The 22,880-nt window shown below is 36.1% G+C and overlaps 1 protein-coding gene across 2 annotated transcripts in view; it reads right to left on the reverse strand.

Moving 5' to 3' along the window:
* Positions 1-22,645, reverse strand: part of LOC136039353 (ribosomal protein S6 kinase delta-1-like) — a 34,749-nt gene extending 12,104 nt beyond the window's left edge. Inside the window, exons 1-2 of one of the 2 annotated variants that reach the window (XM_065723014.1) lie at positions 22,576-22,645; positions 6,839-7,147 (exon numbers count right to left, since the gene is read on the reverse strand). In XM_065723014.1, coding sequence (XP_065579086.1) covers positions 6,839-7,120 — 282 coding nt within the window. In that variant the 5' untranslated portion in view covers positions 7,121-7,147; positions 22,576-22,645. The remainder of the gene's footprint in view (positions 1-6,838; positions 7,148-22,575) is intronic. The other variant, XM_065723015.1, reaches the window with a different exon arrangement.
* Positions 22,646-22,880: the final 235 nt, after the last annotated feature.

A 22,880-nucleotide genomic window follows, 5' to 3' on the forward strand; every position in this document is an offset into this window, starting at 1 on the left:
TCGCACTTATCTTACTAACTCCGTTGTTGAGCATAGCCAAAATGACAAGTTCCTTCATTAAACCCAAATTAGATTTGCCAGACACTCTCTAAATGCTTCCTCAATTAAATTACCGCTGCAAATCATGTCTTTCGGTAATTTGATTTCATTAAAATCATTTTTGGGAAGGTTTCCACTTCCCAGGTCCAGGATATACTTTGTGAACGCTTCCCGTTCAGGATCGACACGCATGTATTTTTTTTTCTGAACAAAACTGTTTGAAATACTTCCAAAAATTACTTTTCTTTATTGAAAAATTAATTACTTAAATCTGTTATATTTATGAGCACATTTCAAAGCAAAAATTACAGCATTCCCCCCCCCCCCAAGAGTGGTCGTATCGTTTTTAGTATCTATGACACATGTAAAGTTACACAAGATGACAAACGACTTTGAACGGCTAAGGAACAAGGCATAGGATAAGAAACTGCTTAAATCACATTGAATTACGAACATAAATGTTGTACAACAAAATTTACGATTAGGAGACAAAGTAAAATTACATGGAATGACAAAACGCGTCCATTTAGCATGTGTGGGTTTGTGAAGGATAGACAGGAAAGAGAAATTGATTTAAGTCTCTATGACACGTGAAAAATAACACAAGATGAGCAATGCCTCTAAACAGCTAAAGAAAAAGGCAAGAAACAAGAAACAGCAAAAATCACATTGAATATTATTGCGTAATTTAGATACTACTACTAACAAGTGGACGCAGTACCAAAGCATCTGCAGAGAACACACCTAGACCCGTTCCTCCTCCATCACAATCTATTCAAAGCTTCCCTCTTTACAGCTTCTTGCAAGTTCCCGTTTCCCTTAGACCATTCTTTATGACCCCCTCCCCAACCGAAGACGACCTGTTTTCCGTTTAACCATAGACGGTTGGCCATAAAGGAAAATCTTCAGAAACCTGTAACCCTTCATTTGCAGAACTTGCCCTAGTCGTCTCAACGTTTCTCTCATTACAGCTCTTGAAACCAAGATTGCACCACACTTTTCGCACAACCTACTGACTGGAATAAGGTCAGTCAGTCGAATGCCCAGAACAATCCGTAGCCGATTTCTCTAGAAAACATCTAGCAAATCTTTACCCGTTTTCGGAGAGCCTATGCTTCAGAACCATATTTGACCACTGTCATCACTGTAGCTTCCAATATTCTAATCATGGTTCGCAGACTTATCTTCCTATTCTTCCAAAGTTTTTCAACTATGGAAAAACACCCTGGGTCTTGGCTATTCTGTTTTTAATATCTTAACTGCATCCACCGTCTTTATTAATAATACTACCTAGGTAAGTGAAGCTCTCCACTTGGTCGTTTCCAAGTGTGACCTTTTCATCTTCTCTTATTCTTAGTCTTCTTGACAATAATTTTCAAACCTATTCTAGCATCCTGAACTCACAAAACATCTTAAAGTTAATTCCTTTGCTCACACTTTCATCTAGGATGTTTCAATCCTCAGTGTAATCTAAGTTCAGGAACGTGTTTCCTCGCAATTTAATGATCCATATAAAGGGAGGATGGATTTAATGAATCCATCAAAATGATCCATATAAAGGGGAATAGAACACAGCAATGGTTAACTCCTTAATTAATGTAAGACCAGTGGCTAACCTCATTTTCTACCTTAACCACAGCGGTATTATTCTTGTACATTTGTCATCGGTATTGGCCCAGTAGTAAAGATGTTTTAGATGTGTTTTTTTTTTAAGTGTTTGTCTTCGTGCTCAGTGTGTATTTCTTCTTTTGTTTTCTTTCGTTTATTGCCCCGTCTTTTGCTTTCTTTGTATGACGGGTTTTCCAATAAATAATAATAATAATAATAATAATAATAATAGCGCAAATCACTGTAATGTATTTGTCTGGTATACGAAGCAAGGATAAGACCTTCGCTAAAGCTGTTTGATAACTCAGGCACTTCTCAATTATTAGCCTAAGGGTGAAACTTTAGTCGCCACATCCTCCACCCTTTCTAAAACCGCACTGTTTTTTTTCTTATAACTTAGTCTACAGCATTTCTCAATCTATAAAGTATCATATTACGAAATAACCTGCTACCTACAGAGACGAGGCTAATGCCTCGATATTTACCGCATTCACTCGTATCACCTTTCTTATACTGTGGTTTAATTAGGTTTTTTTTTTTAATCGCTAGGTACTTCCCCCTTTTCAAAAATCGTATCCATAATCTTCAGTAACTTACTTTTAACCTTAGAGACACCACATTTAAGAAACTCATTTACCAGACTATTAGAACCTAGGGCCTTATCATTTTTTTTTTACTACTTTTAGTAAAGACACTAATTCTTTCTAAAAAAAAAATAATCTTCGTTTACATCCAAGGTATCAAACTTTTCATTTTCGTGTATATCTTTTCCTACAACTTTGTCTCGGTTTAGGACTTTTTCAAATGTTCTATCCATCTCTCTTTGACTCTTTCCTTATCAATAATCGTGACTTCGTTCTAATCTTTATTTGGGACAAGTCCAGATTGACTATTCCCTCTCAATTTATTAGCATACCAGTACAATATTTTCGTTCCTCGCAAGGAACGATTCTCAGCAAGTTTATCCATGGCCTCAGCTTCAAATCTCCTTAGTTCTTATTTTAATTATTTTTCCACTTTCTTTACATTCTTCGCCTGACTAATTAAAAATTATTTTTATCGCATTTGTTTTCATATAATCTATCACTCAGATAATTCTTGTGCAAGCCCCTTCTTTCTATTAAACATAAAACTTTTTACTAATATTCAAAGCTACGCTCCTAACTTTCTTCCCTAAGATACCATCAGCAACTTCACAAATTGTTTTCCGAAAATTATTCTATCTATCTTCTACATTGTCAAATTTTAAACTCGCCAGTTTAGTATTCAACTGTTACAAAAAGTTTCTCTCATATTCTCATCCTAGAGTCTACCAGCATCATAACGTCACGGGAGGCAGTTACCCTTCCGAACTTCAGCTTTAAATTAACCCTAGACACTACTAGATGGTGATCTTTGCTTTTAATATCAATAACAGCCCTTCTATAAACCCTAGTTTCTTGCAAGCATCCTGCCAGTAACCGGTTTAAAACAATATAATCAATAAAATTTGCCGTCTTACCATCACGTAAATACCATGTTAACCTATGGGCCACTTTATGATCAAACACCGTATCGGTTATAACTAGGTTGTTATACCTACAAAATTGCAGCAGTCTGTAGCTATTACTGTTTTATTTTCCTAAACCAAGTTTACCTAGACTAGCATACCATCTATCCCTATTTCTGCCGACCTGGGCGTTAAAATCTCCTGATACAAACACCGTATTTCTACCTGGGACCTTGTTAACTTGCTCCTGTAACTGTAAGTAAAATTCATCTGAGTCACTAGTATTTTCGTTAGTCAGTTCTACGGGAGCATATACTACTATAACTTATACCCTGAACTACAATTTCAGAAGTTACAATGGAATAAAGAATGCGTTGTTTTAGCCTCTGTAAAGGCTAAAGAGGAAGGAGGAATTTAATTCACGTCAGAATTTCTAAGTTCAAATGAAATTGGAGATTTGCCACCCTACGACTTGCAATAAAAGAATAAAACGATGATTGTGCCAATGCATAACTTAGATATGTCAGACATGTCATTGGAAAATTCCTGGTTCTTACTGAAATATAAAACAACGCAATTAGAGCAAAACTATAAAATTGGGGAAAAGCTAGGGAAGAAGTTTTTTTGGTATCTATGCAAAACTATACAGAATTTTGAATGAGTCCGAACAGCTGAGGCAAAGGGCATGGAAAATTGTTTCACGGAATGATGCACGAAAATGAAGCATAACACGATCTGTTGTTAGAAGACATGCGACAACAAGCACTACCACAAATTCCAAACGAATATATATATATATATATATATATATATATATATATATATATACACAAAGTCACCAGCTATGTATGTCGTCAGCGAGAGCCGAAGGCTCGAGCAAACGAGGCCCGTATGCTATGTCCAAATAACCAAGTGGGGGAAGGGAGGAGGGTAAAAGCAACCATAGCCTACTTTTTGCAAGTAATATGTGACTCGAATTTACACAGTCCTTCTTAATTTTATTTTGATGACAACGATCAGTGTACCGCATCACAATGCATACATAATATTATGAAGTTGTCTTTTCGTTTTTGAATATAAGCTATATTGAAATTTTTTTCAAATGATACCTCTGTGCAATGCTCTATACTGCATTCAGTGAGCCAATAAGGAATGTGTAATATATATCGAAAATTACACTTTTTATTCAAACTTTCTTGACCTGCAATCGAGAGCTTCAGAGGCCGAACTGACTAATTCAAACCGTCTAGATTAATTATTATTTTTTTCGTCAAAGTACTAGATTAACCCTTAACTTTACAGGTTCATCGCGGCAATACTATTACTGACAAATCATCGCAGCAGAGAGTCATTTGAGGTGAACATAGCTTGAAAAGCCTCTTCTCCATACTGCTTTAATTAGAGCTTTACTCTTTGAAGTGAGTAACATTACTCACAACATTAAGGATTTTAACAAAAAGACATACATTTTTTTAAGCTTTTTTTTATCAGAGGTCAACTTTACTACCTCGATACTACAACACAAAAACTTCTTGACTTTATTGCCGTCAAAACAGTGTTAAATTTTCTATTTGTATTTTCTCGGTTGTTTGTGTTATGAACATGCTGATTTGGCCGGGAACTGTTAACACAACTCAACCACTGGCTGTCTTCAATACGCTTAGACAATTCAGCCATTGATGTGCTTTAAAAAGCAAATTTCGCTAAATTTGATCTTCTTTTCTTTGCAATAACTCCTGGTTTAGACAAAAAAGTAAACAATTGTAATAAGAATGCCAATTAAACGGTAGAATCACAATTTTATTGGAATAAGTCGTCTTATGGTCAAGACTGAAAAGTGTTTGTTTTGAAAGTTTTGAGTCAAAGAACAATATATCAAGCTCTCCGTTAATTATTATAAAAATAAAGTCGAAGAGTTATTCTGCACAAGCTGTTTAAGACACACTAAATGACAGTTACATATAAGATCATCCACAAAAATTTGTTTACGAGAGGGGGAGGATATTACAGAATCTTGCAGTGTTTCCTTATTGTTGATCTTCCAAGAGGCGTAGGGGTCTTCAGCCTCATACGACAGCCTACATCGTGCTTGCCAAAATCATTTAGTGTTCATTTCGACCGACGAACAACACATGGCAAAATCATGAAAATAGTATCGAAATATGAACCAAAATGATGTGAGCATAGCCAGATTGTTCTCTTTGAATAAACTGATGACCGTAAAATAATCGCTGATATTAAGTACAGAACGACGTAGAATTAAAACGCGGCGTATCGGGAGAAATAATTTACCTATAATTTTAATATAATTTTCATGATTAACAAAATTTGATTTCTTATTAAATGCTAAATACACAAAAATGAAAAAAAAAACGCTTCTTTCTTACTCTTTGGTTTCTCAAATAACATTTTTCTTCTGTTAGCTGTCGTGTTTTGTCGCTTTCATAGAAATATATCAATTGAACCAACATGAATCAATGATAAAAAGGAAATATTTAACAAATACTCTGTAAACACTATAGTGGTAGTTGCAAGATTTCAGGTCGAGCCCAAGTACGGATATTGTTTCTTCTGCTCTCACAGCAGCAAAATAAATATACTGCATTATTGGGAAGATCTGTATACTAATCTCAGTATCCAATAACATACAGTAAATAAACAGAATGATACGAAAAGATTGTAGATTTTTTAGTTACTTATCTGCCACTTTTCAAGTCTTATCAATTCCGTCACGCCAAAAACGTAATGTCAAACAACCGCTTTTGTTTTTTACACCATACTTAGTACTTTTGGAATGGTAACGAATAAAGAATGGTTTTGATATCTTCTCATTTTCTAGGTTGCCAAAATAGACAAAGGTGTTCCTAAACCATCATAACGATCATTTCAAACAATCAGAATTATAATTAGGGAACATTAAATAGGAAAGATAAGCACCACTTGTAGTTAATTTATGCGCGTGAAGTTTGTCTTTGCTTACAGAACTTAATACTGAAAGTTATATAACCAGCAATAGTCAGGGGAAATAATTTACATAGCAGCCTGAAACTGGAATACGGTCATCCTCAGAAAATTCAAACCCAATTACTTCAAGAACTAGCCATTATTCTCTTTGTTTTAGGGGGGGGGCTCAAGTATTGTGAATATTTATGAAAAGTCATTAGTCTATGTAATTAAGAAACTTTTATCTTCATACATTTTTTTCTTGATTAACCGAATGAATTTGAGTCCCCCAAATCCGCTACTATACTACTGAAAATAATGTGATTACATGGAGGTAATTTCAGAAGAAAAAAGGGACGGGGTACTAGAAAGTGCAGATCAAATAAAAACATATAAAATGTGATTCAGTGAAATGCGATTCAGTGAAGTTTTAGTTTAGATTTGGAAGTGGACAAGTCAAAATTTCGTCAATTAGGGAAGATTTTCGTCAAACTGATAATCCTTATTTATGTTTGCCAGTTTTCAGGATCAAAAACAAACATAATAATGACCATGCAGACGCCCAAAGTGCCCATTTTGAATACGGAAGGAAGGGAGAGAGAGTAGCCAATTACCCAACTTCAGGGGAAGTTACAATCAGACTTGAATAATTGATACTTAAAAAAAAATTGTCAGAAGAATCTAACTTACTCAAATTGAATCCCCAAAATACAAAGAGAAACACAAAAGTCGCTTTAGAGACGGAATCTTACTGCTTACCGTTGCTTGGTGAGGAGGGGGTGCAATTAGTTTTTTCATAGGTGACGGGGTATTATGGCTCATCGAGACATGTGTACCTCTTTCGAAATTCCATCTAGAAGGGATGAAAAATCTTGAAACAAAAGACTCTGCAACAGTCAAATAGCTTTTTCTCAGGTCTTGGTTTTTCAACGACTCCAAGAAGTAAGTTTTTGTTGTTTCAATTGCATCTCGTGTATTCACTTTTTCCTTTGGTTGGACTGAGGAATTTTTGTCATCTTTATTAAAGTATGATGACAGCATTTCGAAGATCCATTGGGATTAAAACACCTATTAGAACAAAAAAAAAACTTAATCAATTGGAACAAGTTAATAAGAAATCAGACAAAAAAGTGAGGTGGGGGCTTTACTAAACAATTTAAGTTCTCCTTCTACACTCGAAAAACAAAGCTGAGAAAAAGCTGAGCTTAAGCTTTTAATGTAAAGAGGGCGACCACACATAACCTTCATTTGGTATCTTAACGATGAATTACGGTTAAGTAATCGAAGCTGTTGTGATTATGTTAGCTTCACTGTGTTTTTCATTCTAGATTTGTAAAACTTTATTTGTTATTTTTAAGATTCAAATTGACTAGTTACTTACAAAAAAACTTATTTTCATTTTCAAGATGTAGCTTCAGATATCTCAAAATGAGGGACCTTGTTGTGGTCAGAAATATTTATCAAGACTATTTGAATTAACTACCAAATCAAATTTTACAATAGCAATTCCACATATTTGTTAAAAAACAAATATTTCAAATCTTTTTACTTGCTTAATTTGTGAATGAATACAACACGGGTAATTTTTCAATTATTGTTTTTAGATGTTGTAAATCCATGTAATGATTGATAAATTAAAAAAAGATACGGTTGTTTTATTGTTTTAAATAATACCTACAGGATAATGTTATAGGTAAGTTCTTATAGCCTGTAACCACTTTGAATAGCTCAGAATCATAGACAAAAGAAATATTCCACCAGTACACTGTAGGTAAAACCCATAAATACTTCTGATCATTATAGCAGGAGTTGAGGGCGCAGGGGTGTCATTGCGCGAGTTTAACCAAGCAACAATTTAAAGTGGAAAACTAAATCCTGCTAGAACTGCATAAGGTAGTTTTATGGTATATCCTATGCTGAAGAAAACCATTACCCAGGACCTGGGAATCACGCGCCCATATCGCCCCAATTAACACAGAGTATATCACTACTCTACAATGGAATTGATTTTAAAAAGATTTTTACACACACAAAAAAAATATTTTCAAAGGCACGTAAAGAGCGAAATTAAACCAAAGAGAAGCAGAAATAAAATCAAATAATGTTCCAAGCGTAAAATAACCATAAATCATTATCAATAAATAAATGAAACCCAAAACTTACAGAGACACGCCACCAAGGTTGTGTTACTATTTAAGTTCACAAAATGCTATAGTAGGATCTGCTATATGAAGATTATTGATGAGCTTTGAGCTCTGTGTCCAAATTGGATATCTCAGTAGGTATTTTGCAAAACTAAGAAAATGGAGCGGATTTTCAGTTTATCATTTGTGTAAGATATTATCATTTGTCATTGTCATATGTCATATCATTTGTCATATGATTTATCATTTGTTTATCGTGTGTAAGAATCTTCGAGAAGGATGCAAAGTAGAGGATGTGGGGGAGAACAACAGTGCTGCACAGCGTTGACAGATAACGGCGATTGAAATGAAGTTTAGAAGAGGTTATGAAAGCATATGAAGCTGATATGCGACAACTGATGTGTTATGTTAGATGATGAATGTAAGAAATTGCCTTTCCAATGGGAATGCCAAGATAAACAATTTGGTCAGATGAACGGATCTTAGAATTTTGAAGTGCAATTTCATCAGGATGTGAGGCTTTCCAGTTAAAAGCACTAGGTCGGACTTTTAGGCATCGAATTCAAGACCAGATTTTAAGTATTCTGAACACAGTTCTTGGAAGGCTTCAAAAAATACTGTCAAAAGTTCAGCTGAGGTTAAAAATGTCTCCAACATAACTGACCAAGGAGATATTGAGGCCAGAAAAAACGCAAGGCATCTGACACAGGTTTTGAGCTTTGAGGACATAATTATTGAAGTAACAAGGGAAGGCAAAGGCCTGGCTCTTTTATTCAGTGATAGAGCTCTATCGGTGGCCGACATTTACCTCCCGCAGGGGGTATTTCCGCGGGAGGGGGAGTAAGCGCATAGAACCAGGTCTATCTGGTGGCCTTGCCATATCATCTTTCTTAAGAGGGATTTTAAGTCGGTCTTGTGGAGAGCATACATATCCATTTGAGATATGATGACAGCCATATTTACTCCTGTTTTAGCAGCCCTTAAAAGTATGAGGGGGATCAGGGAGTCAAAAGCGCGGCCAACATCGTGACCTGCCAAGGTGAGTGAACTGCCTGTAGAAGAAGCATCAGGCAGAGCATCAGCAACCGCTGCAAGAGTATCTGCACATCCAATGTCACGCTGAAAGCCAAATTGTTGTGGAGGCATGTAACATTTTTCTTTAAGCTCTATTATGAACAGTAGTTCATAAAGCTTGCACAAATTGGTTGATATGGTTCTGGGTCTCAAAGATGCTCATTGATGTGAGGTTATTTTTTTTTCTTCGAAATAGGAGTAAGATCTCCCACACGAAGTGTAGACAGAGCCAAACCTTAATTAAAAAATCATCGACAGCAGTAATTTAAGATGTTCTAAAACCACGACCACCATTTTTGATATATAGATTGTGAATTCCATCTATGTCTCATGGCAGCTTCGGCTTAAGGACCATAATAGCATCAGCCACATACATTATAGATGCTGAATATCCAGAATCAAGGAATGCATGCAGATATTGGTCAGTCTTTTGTGCCCAAGTGGGAGGCCTGGTGAAGAGAATTTGGGCTCATAGAAAGAATACTAATCAGATAAAGGTCATCAGTAGCGGGAAAGGGAAGTTTTGAGGATCCTAACTTATCTTGATCAATATCCTCCACAACATGTTCTGAAAATTAAACCTTAATAAACTTAGTAGTACACACACCAAAAAACAGAAGAAGAACAATAGGGAATTTCTCAAGACGGAGGGAAACAATTTAGAATGAATATTCGGCTCTATGTCCAAGGGCAGTCCCCAGCAATGCAAAAACATATAAGATGAAAAACTTACAAAAGGATAAAATCAATAAAACTAAAATGAATTTTTTTTTAAATAGTCCCAGCATCCTTACCTCAGTGAAGTTCAACCAGGACTGATAAATATCAAACAGTTCGTGGTAACAAACTGTAGTAAGGAGCAACCCGGCTCAATAGTAACCAAAACTCTAAAAAATGGAATTTTGATACCAATAGCTACATCAAAAGAATCGCATTTTAATGCTGGTTTTAAATATATAAGTTTCATCAAGTTTAGTCTTACCCATCAAAAGTTACGAGCCTGAGAAAATTTGCGTTATTTAAGAAAATAGGGGGAAAATCACACCATCAGATTCAGCGTATCAGAGAACCCTACTGTAGAAGTTTCAAGCTCCTATCTACAAAAATGTGGAATTTTGCATTTTTTGCCAGAAGGCAGATCACGGATGCGTGTTTATTTGTTTTTTTCCCCAGGGGTGATCGTATCGACCCAGTTGTCCTAGAATGTTGCAAGAGGGCTCATTCTAACGGAAATGAAAAGTTCTAGTGCCCTTTTTAAGTGACCAAAAAAATTGGAGGGCACCTAGGCCCCCTCCCACGCTAATTATTTTCCCAAAGTCAACGGATCAAAATTCTGAGATAGCCATTTTATTCAGCGTAGTCGAAAAACCTTATAACTATGTCTTTGGGGACGACTTACTCCCCCACAGTCCCCGTGGGAGGGGCAACAAGTTACAAACTTTGACCTGTGCTTACATATAGTAATGGTTATTGGGAAGTATACAGGCGTTTTCAGGAGGATTTTTTTGGTTTTTGGGAGGGGTTGAGAAGAGGGGGATATGCTGGGGGAACTTTCCTTCGAGAATTTGTAATGGGAGAAGAAAATTTCCATGAAGGGAGAGCAGGATTTACTAGCATTATTTAAAAAAAAAACAATTAAAAAATAAAAGTGAAAAAGCTTTTTCAGCTGGAAGTAAGGAACAGGAATAAAACTTAAAACAAACAGAAATTATTACCCATATGAGGGGCTCACCTCCTTCTAATTCCTCGCTCTTTACGCTAAAGTATTTTCGGTAATTTCAACTACTTATTCTACGGCTTTTGTGATTCAGGGGGTCATTCTTAATGAATTGGGATAAAATTTAAGCTTTAGTGTAAAGAGCGAGGTACTGACGATGGGGCGAATCCCCTCATATATGTAATAGAAACATGAGAATACAAAAGTTCTTTACGTAAGCTAATTTATAAGTTACGTAAATCTTTTACCAATAAAAAGATTCGTAAAAAATTAAAAGTTCTAGTTGCCTTTTTAATTAACCAAAAAATCGGGGGGCAACTAGGCTTCGTCCCCCGCTCTTTTTTTCTCAAAATGATTCGATCAAAATTATGAGAAAGCCATTGAGCCAAAAAAAAAAAAATATGCAAATTTCATTTTGATTATTCCTCTGCGGAGAGCCAAAATCAAAACGTGCATTGATTCAAAAACGTTCAGAAATTAAATAAAAAAACAAGTTTTTTCAACTGAAAGTAAGGAGTGACATCAAAACTTAAAACGTACAGAAATTACTTCGTATATGAAAGAGGCTGCTTCCTCATCAACGCCCCGCTCTTTACGCTAAAGTTTTTTACTGTTTTAGAAAGAAGAATTGAGAGAAAGAGTCAAACTTTAGCGTAAAGAGCGGGGCGTTGATGAGGAAGCAGCCTCTTTCATCTACGAAGTAATTTCTGCGCGTTTTAAGTTTTGATGTCACTCCTTACTTTCAGTTGAAAAAACTTGTTTTTTTTATTTAATATTGTGAAGAAACGAGGCAATTCATTGAAATGAAAGAGAATGATTTAAAAACACGTTCTTAATGCAAATATTGCTTTTTTGGCTGCTGATCTGATAGGTCTATTTGTGACAGGTTCTGTGTTAGTATCTATTGGTTTTTTATAATATTTCGTGAGGTCATTTTTGATTAGATTTGTGTATAGAGCATTGAGTGAACATTAGGGTGGAGCTTATTTTAAAAATTTTGGAAATATTATTTTCTTACCCCCCTAAGTTGTTCCATATCATATGAAAACATTGTAGAAAAAGTTTGAGCCATTTATAATAATGTTTAGGGGTAGCTCAAGTACCTCAAAGATTAAGAAAAAAGAAAAAAAAAGAACGATTTCGATTAAAAATTTTAAAAATTAAAAATTTTGGAAATATTATTTTCTTACCCCCCTAAGTTGTTCCATATCACATGAAAACATTGTAGAAAAAGTTTGAGCCATTTATAATAATGTTTAGGGGTAGCTCAAGTACCTCAAAGATTAAGAAAAAAAGTAAAAAAGAAGGAAAAAGTAAAAAAGAAGGATTTCGAGCAACTTGTATTTTGCTTAAAAACACATAAACAAAATTGTTTAGTTCCTATTTATGGTTGACCGGATAGAGTCTGTTTCCTGCTATCGGGATAAGCTCTGAGGTGTTCATTGACAACTTGCAGCAGAACCAGACATAATTTAGCCGTCAATGCAAAATTTCCATCCTTCAGAGATGAACGTGTTCAGACTTGTTTGCTTTTGACCGGTTGCGCTTACTAGAGTCTCGGACACCAAGACTCAGTCTGGTGTAGTTTTTTGCTCGAGGCGATATTGTATCAGTTCTGTTTTGTAATCAGTGTTGTTTTTTTTACAATAATAAGCTAATTGTGTATTAACTTGTCTCAAGACAGTAGATTTCTATAACGTTAATGACTACTGAGCGTTGATTGACGAATTTGAATGTAACTGAGCCTATTCTTTTGTTGGAGAAGCAATGAGTTGAACAATTTTTGCTCTTTTTTCTAAAAAAAATTCACCCTACCTAAGTTCATGATTATAAATTCTGTTTTCTTTTTATTTCAGACCCAATTGAGACTGAAAATGTTAGCAAATGCAACTAGATCTCGAACGGAGTTATATCTCATTGGTAGCTCTGTGTCTGAATTAAGAGGTAGCAAGCTGCCTTCACTGCGAATGGCTCTTGGGTTCTTCCTTCATCTCCACTTTGAACTGAATGAGACCATTAGGCACTCGTCGGCTGCTGCTTTAACCGAACTAGCAAAGTTTTGGCGGAAAGCTCGAATTCCAATGAGAGATCATCAAAACTGTCAAACCAAGCTTGAGCAGGCATTTGAAGAATGGCGTCTTCTCAAGAAGAACAAAGCACGAAAGTCATCAACTCTACAGGCGAGAGAGGCGGCCTTCGTATCTAGGCTCGAGGATCTTTTTGACATCGCTCACGCCGATGCCCTGAACACGATGTCAATACAAGAAGACAAAGATTTCTTGTTAGCCCAGCGAGAAAAAGGGAGACGGGGGTCAATGGTTGGCGTAGATGAAACACTACCTTGCAAGGAGAAAAGGGTGTCTGAGAGAGAGCAGCAAACACTTAAAAGACGACAGCAAACAGAGAACATACAACAGATAGAGGCTTCCACAGCCGAACTTACCACATCTGGTTCAGAGATCAGCGCAGCAGAAGACGTTGACAGTGAGGGGGCTGTTGGAGGAAGCAGAACTCAAAAAAGAAAGAGGGGCCGAAAAGCTGTAGTTACACCTGAACTAGCAGCAGCTCTTGATCGTACTAAAGTATCAGACCGCAAGGCTGTTTTTGTCATAGCAGAAACTGCCAAAAGCTTAGGAATGACTATTGACCAACTAGCTCTAAATAGAGATTCAGTTCGCCGACTCAGAGCAAAACATCGAATTCGCAGTTCTGCAAGCATCAGAGCCAAGTTTCAGAGTGATGTTCCCCTCGTTGTCCACTGGGACGGCAAACTGATCCCCGACCTCATTGGAAAAGAGAAGGTTGATCGTCTGCCTGTTTTGGTTTCCGGAAAAGAAGTTTTACAGCTACTCACAGTAGCCAAGCTTCCATCCGGAACAGGCGAGGCTCCGGCTTCTGCTGTCTTCGGAGCTATTGAAGACTGGGGCATACCCGGCAACATCCGAGCCATGTGTTTCGACACTACAAGCTCAAACACTGGCAGGATCTCTGGTGCTTGTGTTCTGTTGGAGCAGAAGCTAGGTAAGGAACTCTTGTCACTGGCTTGTAGACATCATATTATGGAGCTCGTCATTGGTGCTGCGTTTCGAGTGTGCATGGGATCGACATCTTCTCCTGAGGTTCCACTCTTCAAACGCTTCCAGGACTATTGGAGATTCATAGATACAGATAAATATGAAACAGGAATTGCAGCTGATGATGTGGCGCGTCTAGTGGATGACATCAAACAAAGTACCATCGGAACAAAGTACCTGGAGAAATCTGGGGAAGGTAAACAGGAAGGGTGTGTGAAAGCACAGGATGGCTGGCCCCCAACCCCCCATTGCACTTCCTGGCTGAAGGGCCAAGAAACGGAGATCAGCACCGCCGGTAGGGACTGTAAAGTCTAATGCCGTATCCTTTTTTTTTTATGTTCAAGGCTCAGTTTAGACTAACTCTCACAGAAGAAAGAGGTTTGCATGACGTGTGTACCTGAAAGCCTGGATCTCTGCACCTTTAGCCTCAGGTGCTCCGTACAGTGACCTAATACTGCTGAAGTCGCTGCTCGAGTACTCGTCCATCCATTTGGCAATCTCAAAGGCCACATCAAACAAGTTTTCCGGTAACTTGTGGTATTTGTCACCCAAACTCGTTGGCTTGGCTTTCTTCGACAGTCGCGTCAGTTCGTCGACGAAGAGACTGATGGTGAGTGCCATGCAGAGTGAAGACGACCAGGAACAGGAACATACCAAACGTATCACCATTGATCTTGATTCAGCCAAGAATAAAACCCTGGAACATTTTGTTACAGCAAAGTCAGCAAAACTTTTTCAAATGATGGATCTTCCGGATGGATCTCTCACAGTTGATCCAGACTTGTGGGAAGATAGACACGACTACAAGCTAGCGTCAGAAACTGTGAGGTCACTCAAAGTCGTCAATGACCACGCTGAGTGAGGAGTGGCACTCATTCAAGAGTACAGCGGTTTTATAACCCAAGATGAGTTGCAGCTGAAATTTCTGCTGCAAGTTGTCAATGAACACCGCAGAGTTTATCCCGACAGCAGGAAGCAGACTCTGTCAGGTCAACCATAAATAGGAACTAAACAATTTTGTTTATATTTTTTTAAAGCAAAATACAAGTTGATCGAAATCCTTCTTTTTTTCTTTTTTCTTAATCTTTGAGGTACTTGAGCTACCCCTAAACATTATTATAAATGGCTCAAACTTTTTCTACAATGTTTTCATGTGATATGGAACAACTTAGGGGGGAAAGAAAATAATATTTCCAAAATTTTTAATTTTTAAAATTTTTAATCGAAATCCTTCTTTTTTTTCTTTTTTCTTAATCTTTGAGGTACTTGAGCTACCCCTAAACATTATTATAAATGGCTCAAACTTTTTCTACAATGTTTTCATGTGATATGGAACAACTTAGGGGGGTAAGAAAATAATATTTCTAAAATTTTTAAAATAAGCTCCACCCTAGTGAACATTCGCCCAAGTCCCTATTCAAGGAAATATTATTATCAATCTCGAGTCTGATTTCAATTGCTTCTCAAACTACTTGTTTTATGCCTAGGTCATTGCTAATAAGAGCAGATGCTTCAAAAAGTATTTTGTTGCTAGGATTTTCAAAAACATGGATTTTTAAAGCAGAATCAAAAGAAACAGAAGCAATATTAGAATTTAGAGCTTTGGTGAATTCATTTTTTTATTGTTGTAGGCGTTTCTCGAAATTCTGGTGAGTTCTCCCAACATAGAATTTGCCACACTCGCATGGTATTTGATAGACACCTCTTTGGCGAGTAACTGGAGTTTTATCTTTACCAGAATTTAGGAGATTTATGATTTTCAAATTATTTATAAATACAATATATAGATTATTTTGTGTGCATACTTTTTTAAGATTCCTAGTGATTTTTGGGATATATGGGAGGTATATTATGTTTTGGGACTTATCAAGATTCTCGCATGGTAAATTATCGTTGATTTTACGGGAATGTCTTTTCAGTCTATGGTTAATTGTATTATCAATAAATAAAAGGGGATACCCATTTCCAGAAAGTATGTCCGTGATAAAGTCAAGTTTTGCTGTGATGTAGGAATCAGAACAAATGTTTAGGGGATGATCGACGAGAGAGATTACGACAGGTCTTTTAACTTGTGGGAGGATTTAAAATGTAAATATTTATTGTTTTGTGTTGGTTGTCTGTAAATAGTAAAATTGAGTTTATCTAAGCTATGAACAATTAGCACATCTAGGAATGAGATCTTATTTGCAATTCCAATTCCTAATGTAAACTATAAATTCCTATCATACGAATTAAGGTGATCTAAAAAGCCCATAAGGTCATATTCCCCATAGAGAAGCAATTGAAATCAGACTTAAGATAAATAATAATATTTCCTTAAATAGGGAGTTGGAAGAATATTCACTAGATGCTCTATACACAAATTTAATTAAAAATGACCTTACAAAATATTATAAACAGCAAATAGATATTAACACAGAGCCTGTGACAAATAGACCTATGAGATCAGCAGCCAAAAAAGCAAGATTTGCATTAAGAACGTGATTTTAAATCATTCTCTTTCATTTCAATGAATTACCTCGTTTCATCACAATTTATTTATCAGTCTAGGTTGAACTTCGCTGAGGTAAGGATGCTGGGACTGTTTTGAAAAAAGTTTCATGTTAGTTTTATTAATTTTATCTTGTTGTAAGATTTTTATTCTTATGTATTTTTGCATTGCCGAGGACAGTCCTTGGACTTAGGGCCGAAATATTTATTCTAATTGTCTTGAGAAATTCCTTGTTGTTCTTCTTGATTTTAATGTTTGTGATGGAAAGGCAGTGTGGTCTTCGTCGCTATTTCGCCTTAGTAGTAATGTACACACAGTATCCTTTGGCTAGTTGAATATCTTCCTCATCATACCCTGTAAGCTTCCAGTTAAATACTCTAAGCCATTCCTGAGATACACAGTGTGTTTTGATTTAATTCAAAATCCCTCCAAAATTACCTGTAAGTTTCACCTCAACACCCTTAGCCTCAGTAGCAGCAGAAGTAATAGCGGTAACAGCAGAAGTAGTAGTTGTAGCGTGCACATAGCGCCTTTTGGTTAGTTCAACATCCCCCTTAACAGGCCCTGAAAGTTTCAATTTAACACTCTAAGCCGTTCCTGAGACATTGATGATAATCCCTTTTAAAAATTTGCATACACACAGTAAATTTGAATTTAGTTCAGCATCCCCCCAAATTTCCCTGAAAGTTTCACCTTAATACCCTTAGCCTTTGTAATAGGGGTAGTTGGGGCAGTAGCAGTATGGATATAGTGCCTTTCCAACAGTTTATCATCCCCCCAACATGCCGTAAAAGTTTCAACTTGATACTCTAAACCATTTGTGAGATATTGCTCATACACTCTTTTGATAACCTGCATATCCATAGTGTTTTGATTAGGTTGAAAATCTGCCTCAACGTTTTCTGACAGTTTCACCTTGATAGGTCGTATTGTAAGTTGCTGTTGTTGCAGTAGTAGTAGTATGCACATAAAACCTTTTCAACGTTTCAGCATCCCCTTCAAAATTCCCCAAGTTTCAGCTTAATACCCTTACCTTTTGTGATAGTGATAATAGTAGCAGTAATAGTACCAATAGTAGCACACACATAGTACCTTTTCATTAGCTCAACATCCCCATCAACAGAACCTGGAAGTGTCAGCTTAGTAGTCTAAGCTGTTTCTGAGATATTGTGGATATGCCCTTTAGACAACCTGCATAAACATAGTGTGTTTTGATTTAGTTCAAAACTCCCCAAGTTTCAGCTTAATACCCTTACCTTTAGTGATAGGGATAATAGTAGCAGTAATAGTACCAGTAGTAGTATACACATAGTACCTTTTTTTTAGTTCAACATCCCCATCAACATAACCTGGAAGAATCAGCTTAATGGTCTAAGCTGTTTCTGAGATATTGCTGATATGCCTTTTTGAGAACCTGCATAAACGTAATGTGTTTTGATTTAGTTCTATATTCCTTGAAAATTCAACCTTAATACCTTTTTATTCAATGGTTTTTTTTGGCAAAACGAAAAAAAACAAAAAACACTCATACCAAAACATCTAAATTTATTCCTGGATGCCAAGAAGCAAAATTTTTACATTTTAAACACAATTATACAGAGTGGTCACCACTCCTACTCTTAGACACGATCTTACCTCTCATCAATCAAACTAATTAACTCATTACTTTCATGCTCCTTGCCCTAGGGGAAAGTGACCCATCATATAAAAAATTAATTAACTATTCCTTAATAATACTAATAAATGATTTTTAACAATTTTCTTAATGATGCAAAAGAGCTCCTATCTCTCAGTTGTCCTTGGGTCTGATTTCATATCAACGGCATGAAATATCTGATCACACAGTTAGGGTGTTAGATATGTGCAGGTTTGATTACAATTGGGTAAGTTGATTATGTTGTTCAGAGAAAAGTCAAAATAGTATTTTCAATCAAGATGGTAATCAACCAGCTAAAATTTTAACAACAAAAAATAAATCAAGCAGGATAGTTAATGTAGTAACTGCAATGACATATAATCTTCATGTTTCCTAATTAATATCAGAGATTGTTTATGGATGAAGTTCAGGTTTTATAAGTGAGATTTAAAAGATGATTGCCCAATCATTGGAAATGCTTTAAATAGGGCTTTATAAGAGTGTACGAGAAGAGACTATTTCCTGCAGAAATTTTTTTTCAACTGTCTTTTTTTTCTTTTTTCTTTTTATTCCAAGATTCTGGGACGAATTAAGCTATACTGCTTGGATATGATGCAAGCATGACAAGTTTTCATCAAGCAGGAGACCTATGTATTTTGCAAAGCACTTTTTGGTTGATTGATCAGACACTTGGATGCTTGGACACACCAAATATCTCTGGTTGAGCAACCTGGCCAGGGAAAACAATAAAATGCAAGATTTACTGAAATTAGTGACAAGTCTGTTAGCATTCATCCAGAGATATGTCTCCAACAGAAGATCCCCCAGTTTGGAAACAAGCATTGTCTTATCCATTTCATTAAATCTCAACATAGTATCATCAATGAAAGTTACAACCTAATCATTGTTATCTCTGGGCTGGAAAGAGTCATCAAAGGAAAATAGATCATAACAGCAAAGATTTATGGTGTTGGGTTCAGCATTCAACACAGATTGTTAACGTGGACCAGCAACAGCAGTAGTCCTAATATGAGCCCTGGGGGCCCCACATTTAGTGAGTACATCATTTCCTGGATCTTCTCTCATATAAGTCCTGCATTGCCTCAGATAAGAGCTCAGGTGCATCTTGGGTGTATTGTCATGGTCTGAACCCAAACTGGCAATTACTAAGAAACCCTTTCTTATTAAAAAACTAGAATAATCACTGCTGCAAGGTTTTTCAAAAATTGTTGAAAAAACTGTAAGAATGTAAATAGGTCTGTAATTAGCCAGATCAAATCAAGAACTTCCTTCATACAGTGTAATTATTCTAGCTTTTTTTATCAGTTCTGGTTAAGGACCCTTTTGCAAGGACAAATTTATCAAGGAAATAAGAGGCTCTATGATTGACAGGGTAACTGCTTTTAGGTCTTTAATAAGTACACATTTGAACCCAGAAGCCAAATTGCCTCTTAGATTTTGTATTACTAGCAAAATTTCAAAAGGAACAATGGATGGGAGTGCCATTGATTTAGTACATGCCAGACCAAGATAATCCTTAAAATTCTTAGAAAGACTTCCAATAGAATCTCCCATCTTATTATCCACCTCTGAAAACAAAGCTTTTAATGCATTTGTAAGGTTTTCAGGTCCCATTAGCTCACTCATTGATGATTAGTTTCGATGGAAGCTCAGGTGGGGAGCAGCAGGGAACCAGAATGGAGTTAACAACCTTCCATATTTTCCAAGAGTTTTTTTTGCTTTCAGCTATTTTCCTATTACTTTAATCTTTCTTAGCTTTTTGTGAAACAGCTCAGGGCCATTCTTATATTTCTCATGCATTACTATGCATGGGTCATTTATGTGATCAATTCACAGTTTAATTTTCTCAATAATACACAGGAGCAGTGCTTGACTTATGCAAGGCCTGGTGGGCTGAATTTTCTATCCAGTCTTCTGTGTAAGCTTTTTGCAACAGCAATCCACATACTTTCTCATAAAAATGTTTTGTAATTCCTCAAATCCCATATTAACATCATCAGTAATCATAACACTTTTCCAGGATGTATTCTCTACATTTAATTTTCTCATCTTATTACCACCTTATACATTCACCAACATTCTCTTAACAACTACCATAACCAATATTATAAGTGCCCCTGAACAACTCACAAAATACGATGAGAAACAGAATAACTTTATAAATATGAATCCAATTCATTCTATGAGTCATTCTCATACCCTTGCCCTAGTAGTAGAATCATTAGTAGTAATAGCATACACCTAGTGCATTTTGGTTGGCCAACATTCCATATAACACACCCTGAGAGTTTCTAATTAATACCCTAAGTTGACCATGGGATATTGTTGGCCTGCCATTTGAAAACATGCATGTACATAGTGTGTTAAAATTTACTTCCAAACCCTCTCAACTACTATTTTTTTTTAGAATATATTTGTCAATTAATGGAAACTTGGTCAAATTGCCCCTCCCCTAAATTTTGCTCATTGGTGCCCTAGTCATATTGGACCTTCCCTGAGATTTTGCTCTAGATCTGCCCCTGAACATTCTTCAAAATTTTTGTGGAGTAACTTTTTCTGGGTCATATCCCATATGACAGTAAAAGAGGAAATAATTACTCATATTAACTAAGGGTTAGAATTGGGTATGGGGCTAGTTAGTGAAGGTTTTGGAGAATAGGTATTAACTGGTAATGGGAGAGGGTATCCCTCAGGGACCAAAATGGAGAAAGGCTAAGCCTTGGCAAGGTAACTATAACCACAAGTAAGATAACTATAGCCACTGCTCTTCACAGCAAAATAACTGAAAAAGCTGATTCAATACTACCTAACTTCTCTAATGTTGTCCTTCTAATTCTACATCCTAATTATCCTTATTTCCACTAAGAGGAAAGACACCTCTTTCCTTTCCCCCTTTAAACATGCATCTGCAGGCTAAGAAAAATGAGTTCCAAAAAACTGTGTTGTCAGCAAGCAGATACCAAATTTTTGAATCTTTCTCTCTTTTCTTTCACTTCTCAGAGAAGCTGACATTGCCTTTCTAGTCTCCCCATCTTGTTTATAGGTTGCTTAACCCAATGTCCTCATCAAGGTAGTCAAGTATGTTTTCTCCCCTAGATGGGATAGCCTAGCCTTTCCTGTCTTGCTATCCAGCCTACATATTGCAATGCCCACCACTTTACATTATGGAAATCATTTATTTAATTTGAGAACTGGTTAGTCTAATAATCATTGCCTTGAAAATGCACCCTACCCCCCTTCCTAAAGATCCCTAGGGTTGTTGAGAAGGAAACATGTTAAGAAAACAGTTCTTATTTCATAATATACAGTATAGGCTATTGGTACATAACATATTCTGATTGCAGTTATGCCATACTTTACCCCTGACCTATCCCAAATTTGCAAATGTAGACCTATAGCCCAAATTGCACATATCTTTTGTGTCATTAATGTTTCAACCTGTCAACCCATCTATTGAATCAATACTGGTTAAAAACAGAAAAAAAACATGCAAAATAAATAATTTGGGCTATATAATTGCACATTAGAGGGGGGGGGGGGGGGTGGAGGTAAATTATAGTGGAATTGCTGTCAAAATGTATTCACTACAAATTATGAAGCAATAATTCTTTTCTTAGCATGTTTTCTTCTCAATAGCCCTAATTCTATGTTTCTAACAGTAAAATTCTAGTTGATTGACTTTTGGCAATTTTGGATAGGGCTTAGGTTAGGAAAATGAAACCATCAGAGATGAGTCCAAAGGCTAAAGTATGTCATTGGAAGGTATTTTGAAGCACCCAACTCCACTCTGTCTCCCTCTAGAAGGCCCTGACCTTTATAAATATGTGTGTTATAAAAGTGAAACCTTGCAAAATAGATCTTCTGCTTAATTGAAGTACAACAAAATTGTTTTCAGCTTCCTAACTTTGCTCAATTCCATTTTATAAGGTTTTAAAGATATGCAAATACATTTCCTAAATTTTGAAAAAAAAACATTGATAGGCTATGGCTCAAAATTCTACTCAAGTAACAGGAATTGCATTTTCAGAACTAAAGGCAGAGAAAAAGCAACTAGTAACTGAACATTAATGTAAACTGTTTTTTTAACAAAATTTAGTAGGTATATACCCATCATGTAGGCAAATTTCAGGGCCCTCTAGAGGGAGAAGGAGTGTAGGTGGGTAGCCTACTTTAAAATACCTTCCCGGGACATACTTTAGCCTGTAGACCCATCCCTAAAAGTTTCATTTTCTTAACCTAACCCATTTCTGAGATAGCAGGAAGTCAATCAACTAGAATTTTACCGCTATCTATTATACAACATATCTAGGAATTAAAAAAATAACTATATTATTCAGACTATATATGGGACCAATATATTTGAAAAGGATTTCAAGAGATTTATCCTAGAATATTGAATTTCTTGCCTTAAAAAACGGTGTTACTATCGTAAGGTTGAATTTGTATTGAGAAAGACTGTCGAAAAATCTTGAACAAATAATATCATGAATAAATGAATTCCTATTAAGTGGTTAAACCTTTCAAGTGTTTCACCATTAATACTGTAGAAACTAGCAATATTGAAAAGAGAACTAGGAAATAAAAGTATCAAATGCCCCAATCAAAGGTAATAATCAAAACCCTATTCAAACATTTCCAACACTT

The sequence above is a fragment of the Artemia franciscana genome, chromosome 19 (assembly GCF_032884065.1).
Source record: "Artemia franciscana chromosome 19, ASM3288406v1, whole genome shotgun sequence".
NCBI classification, from domain to species: Eukaryota; Metazoa; Arthropoda; class Branchiopoda; order Anostraca; family Artemiidae; genus Artemia; species Artemia franciscana.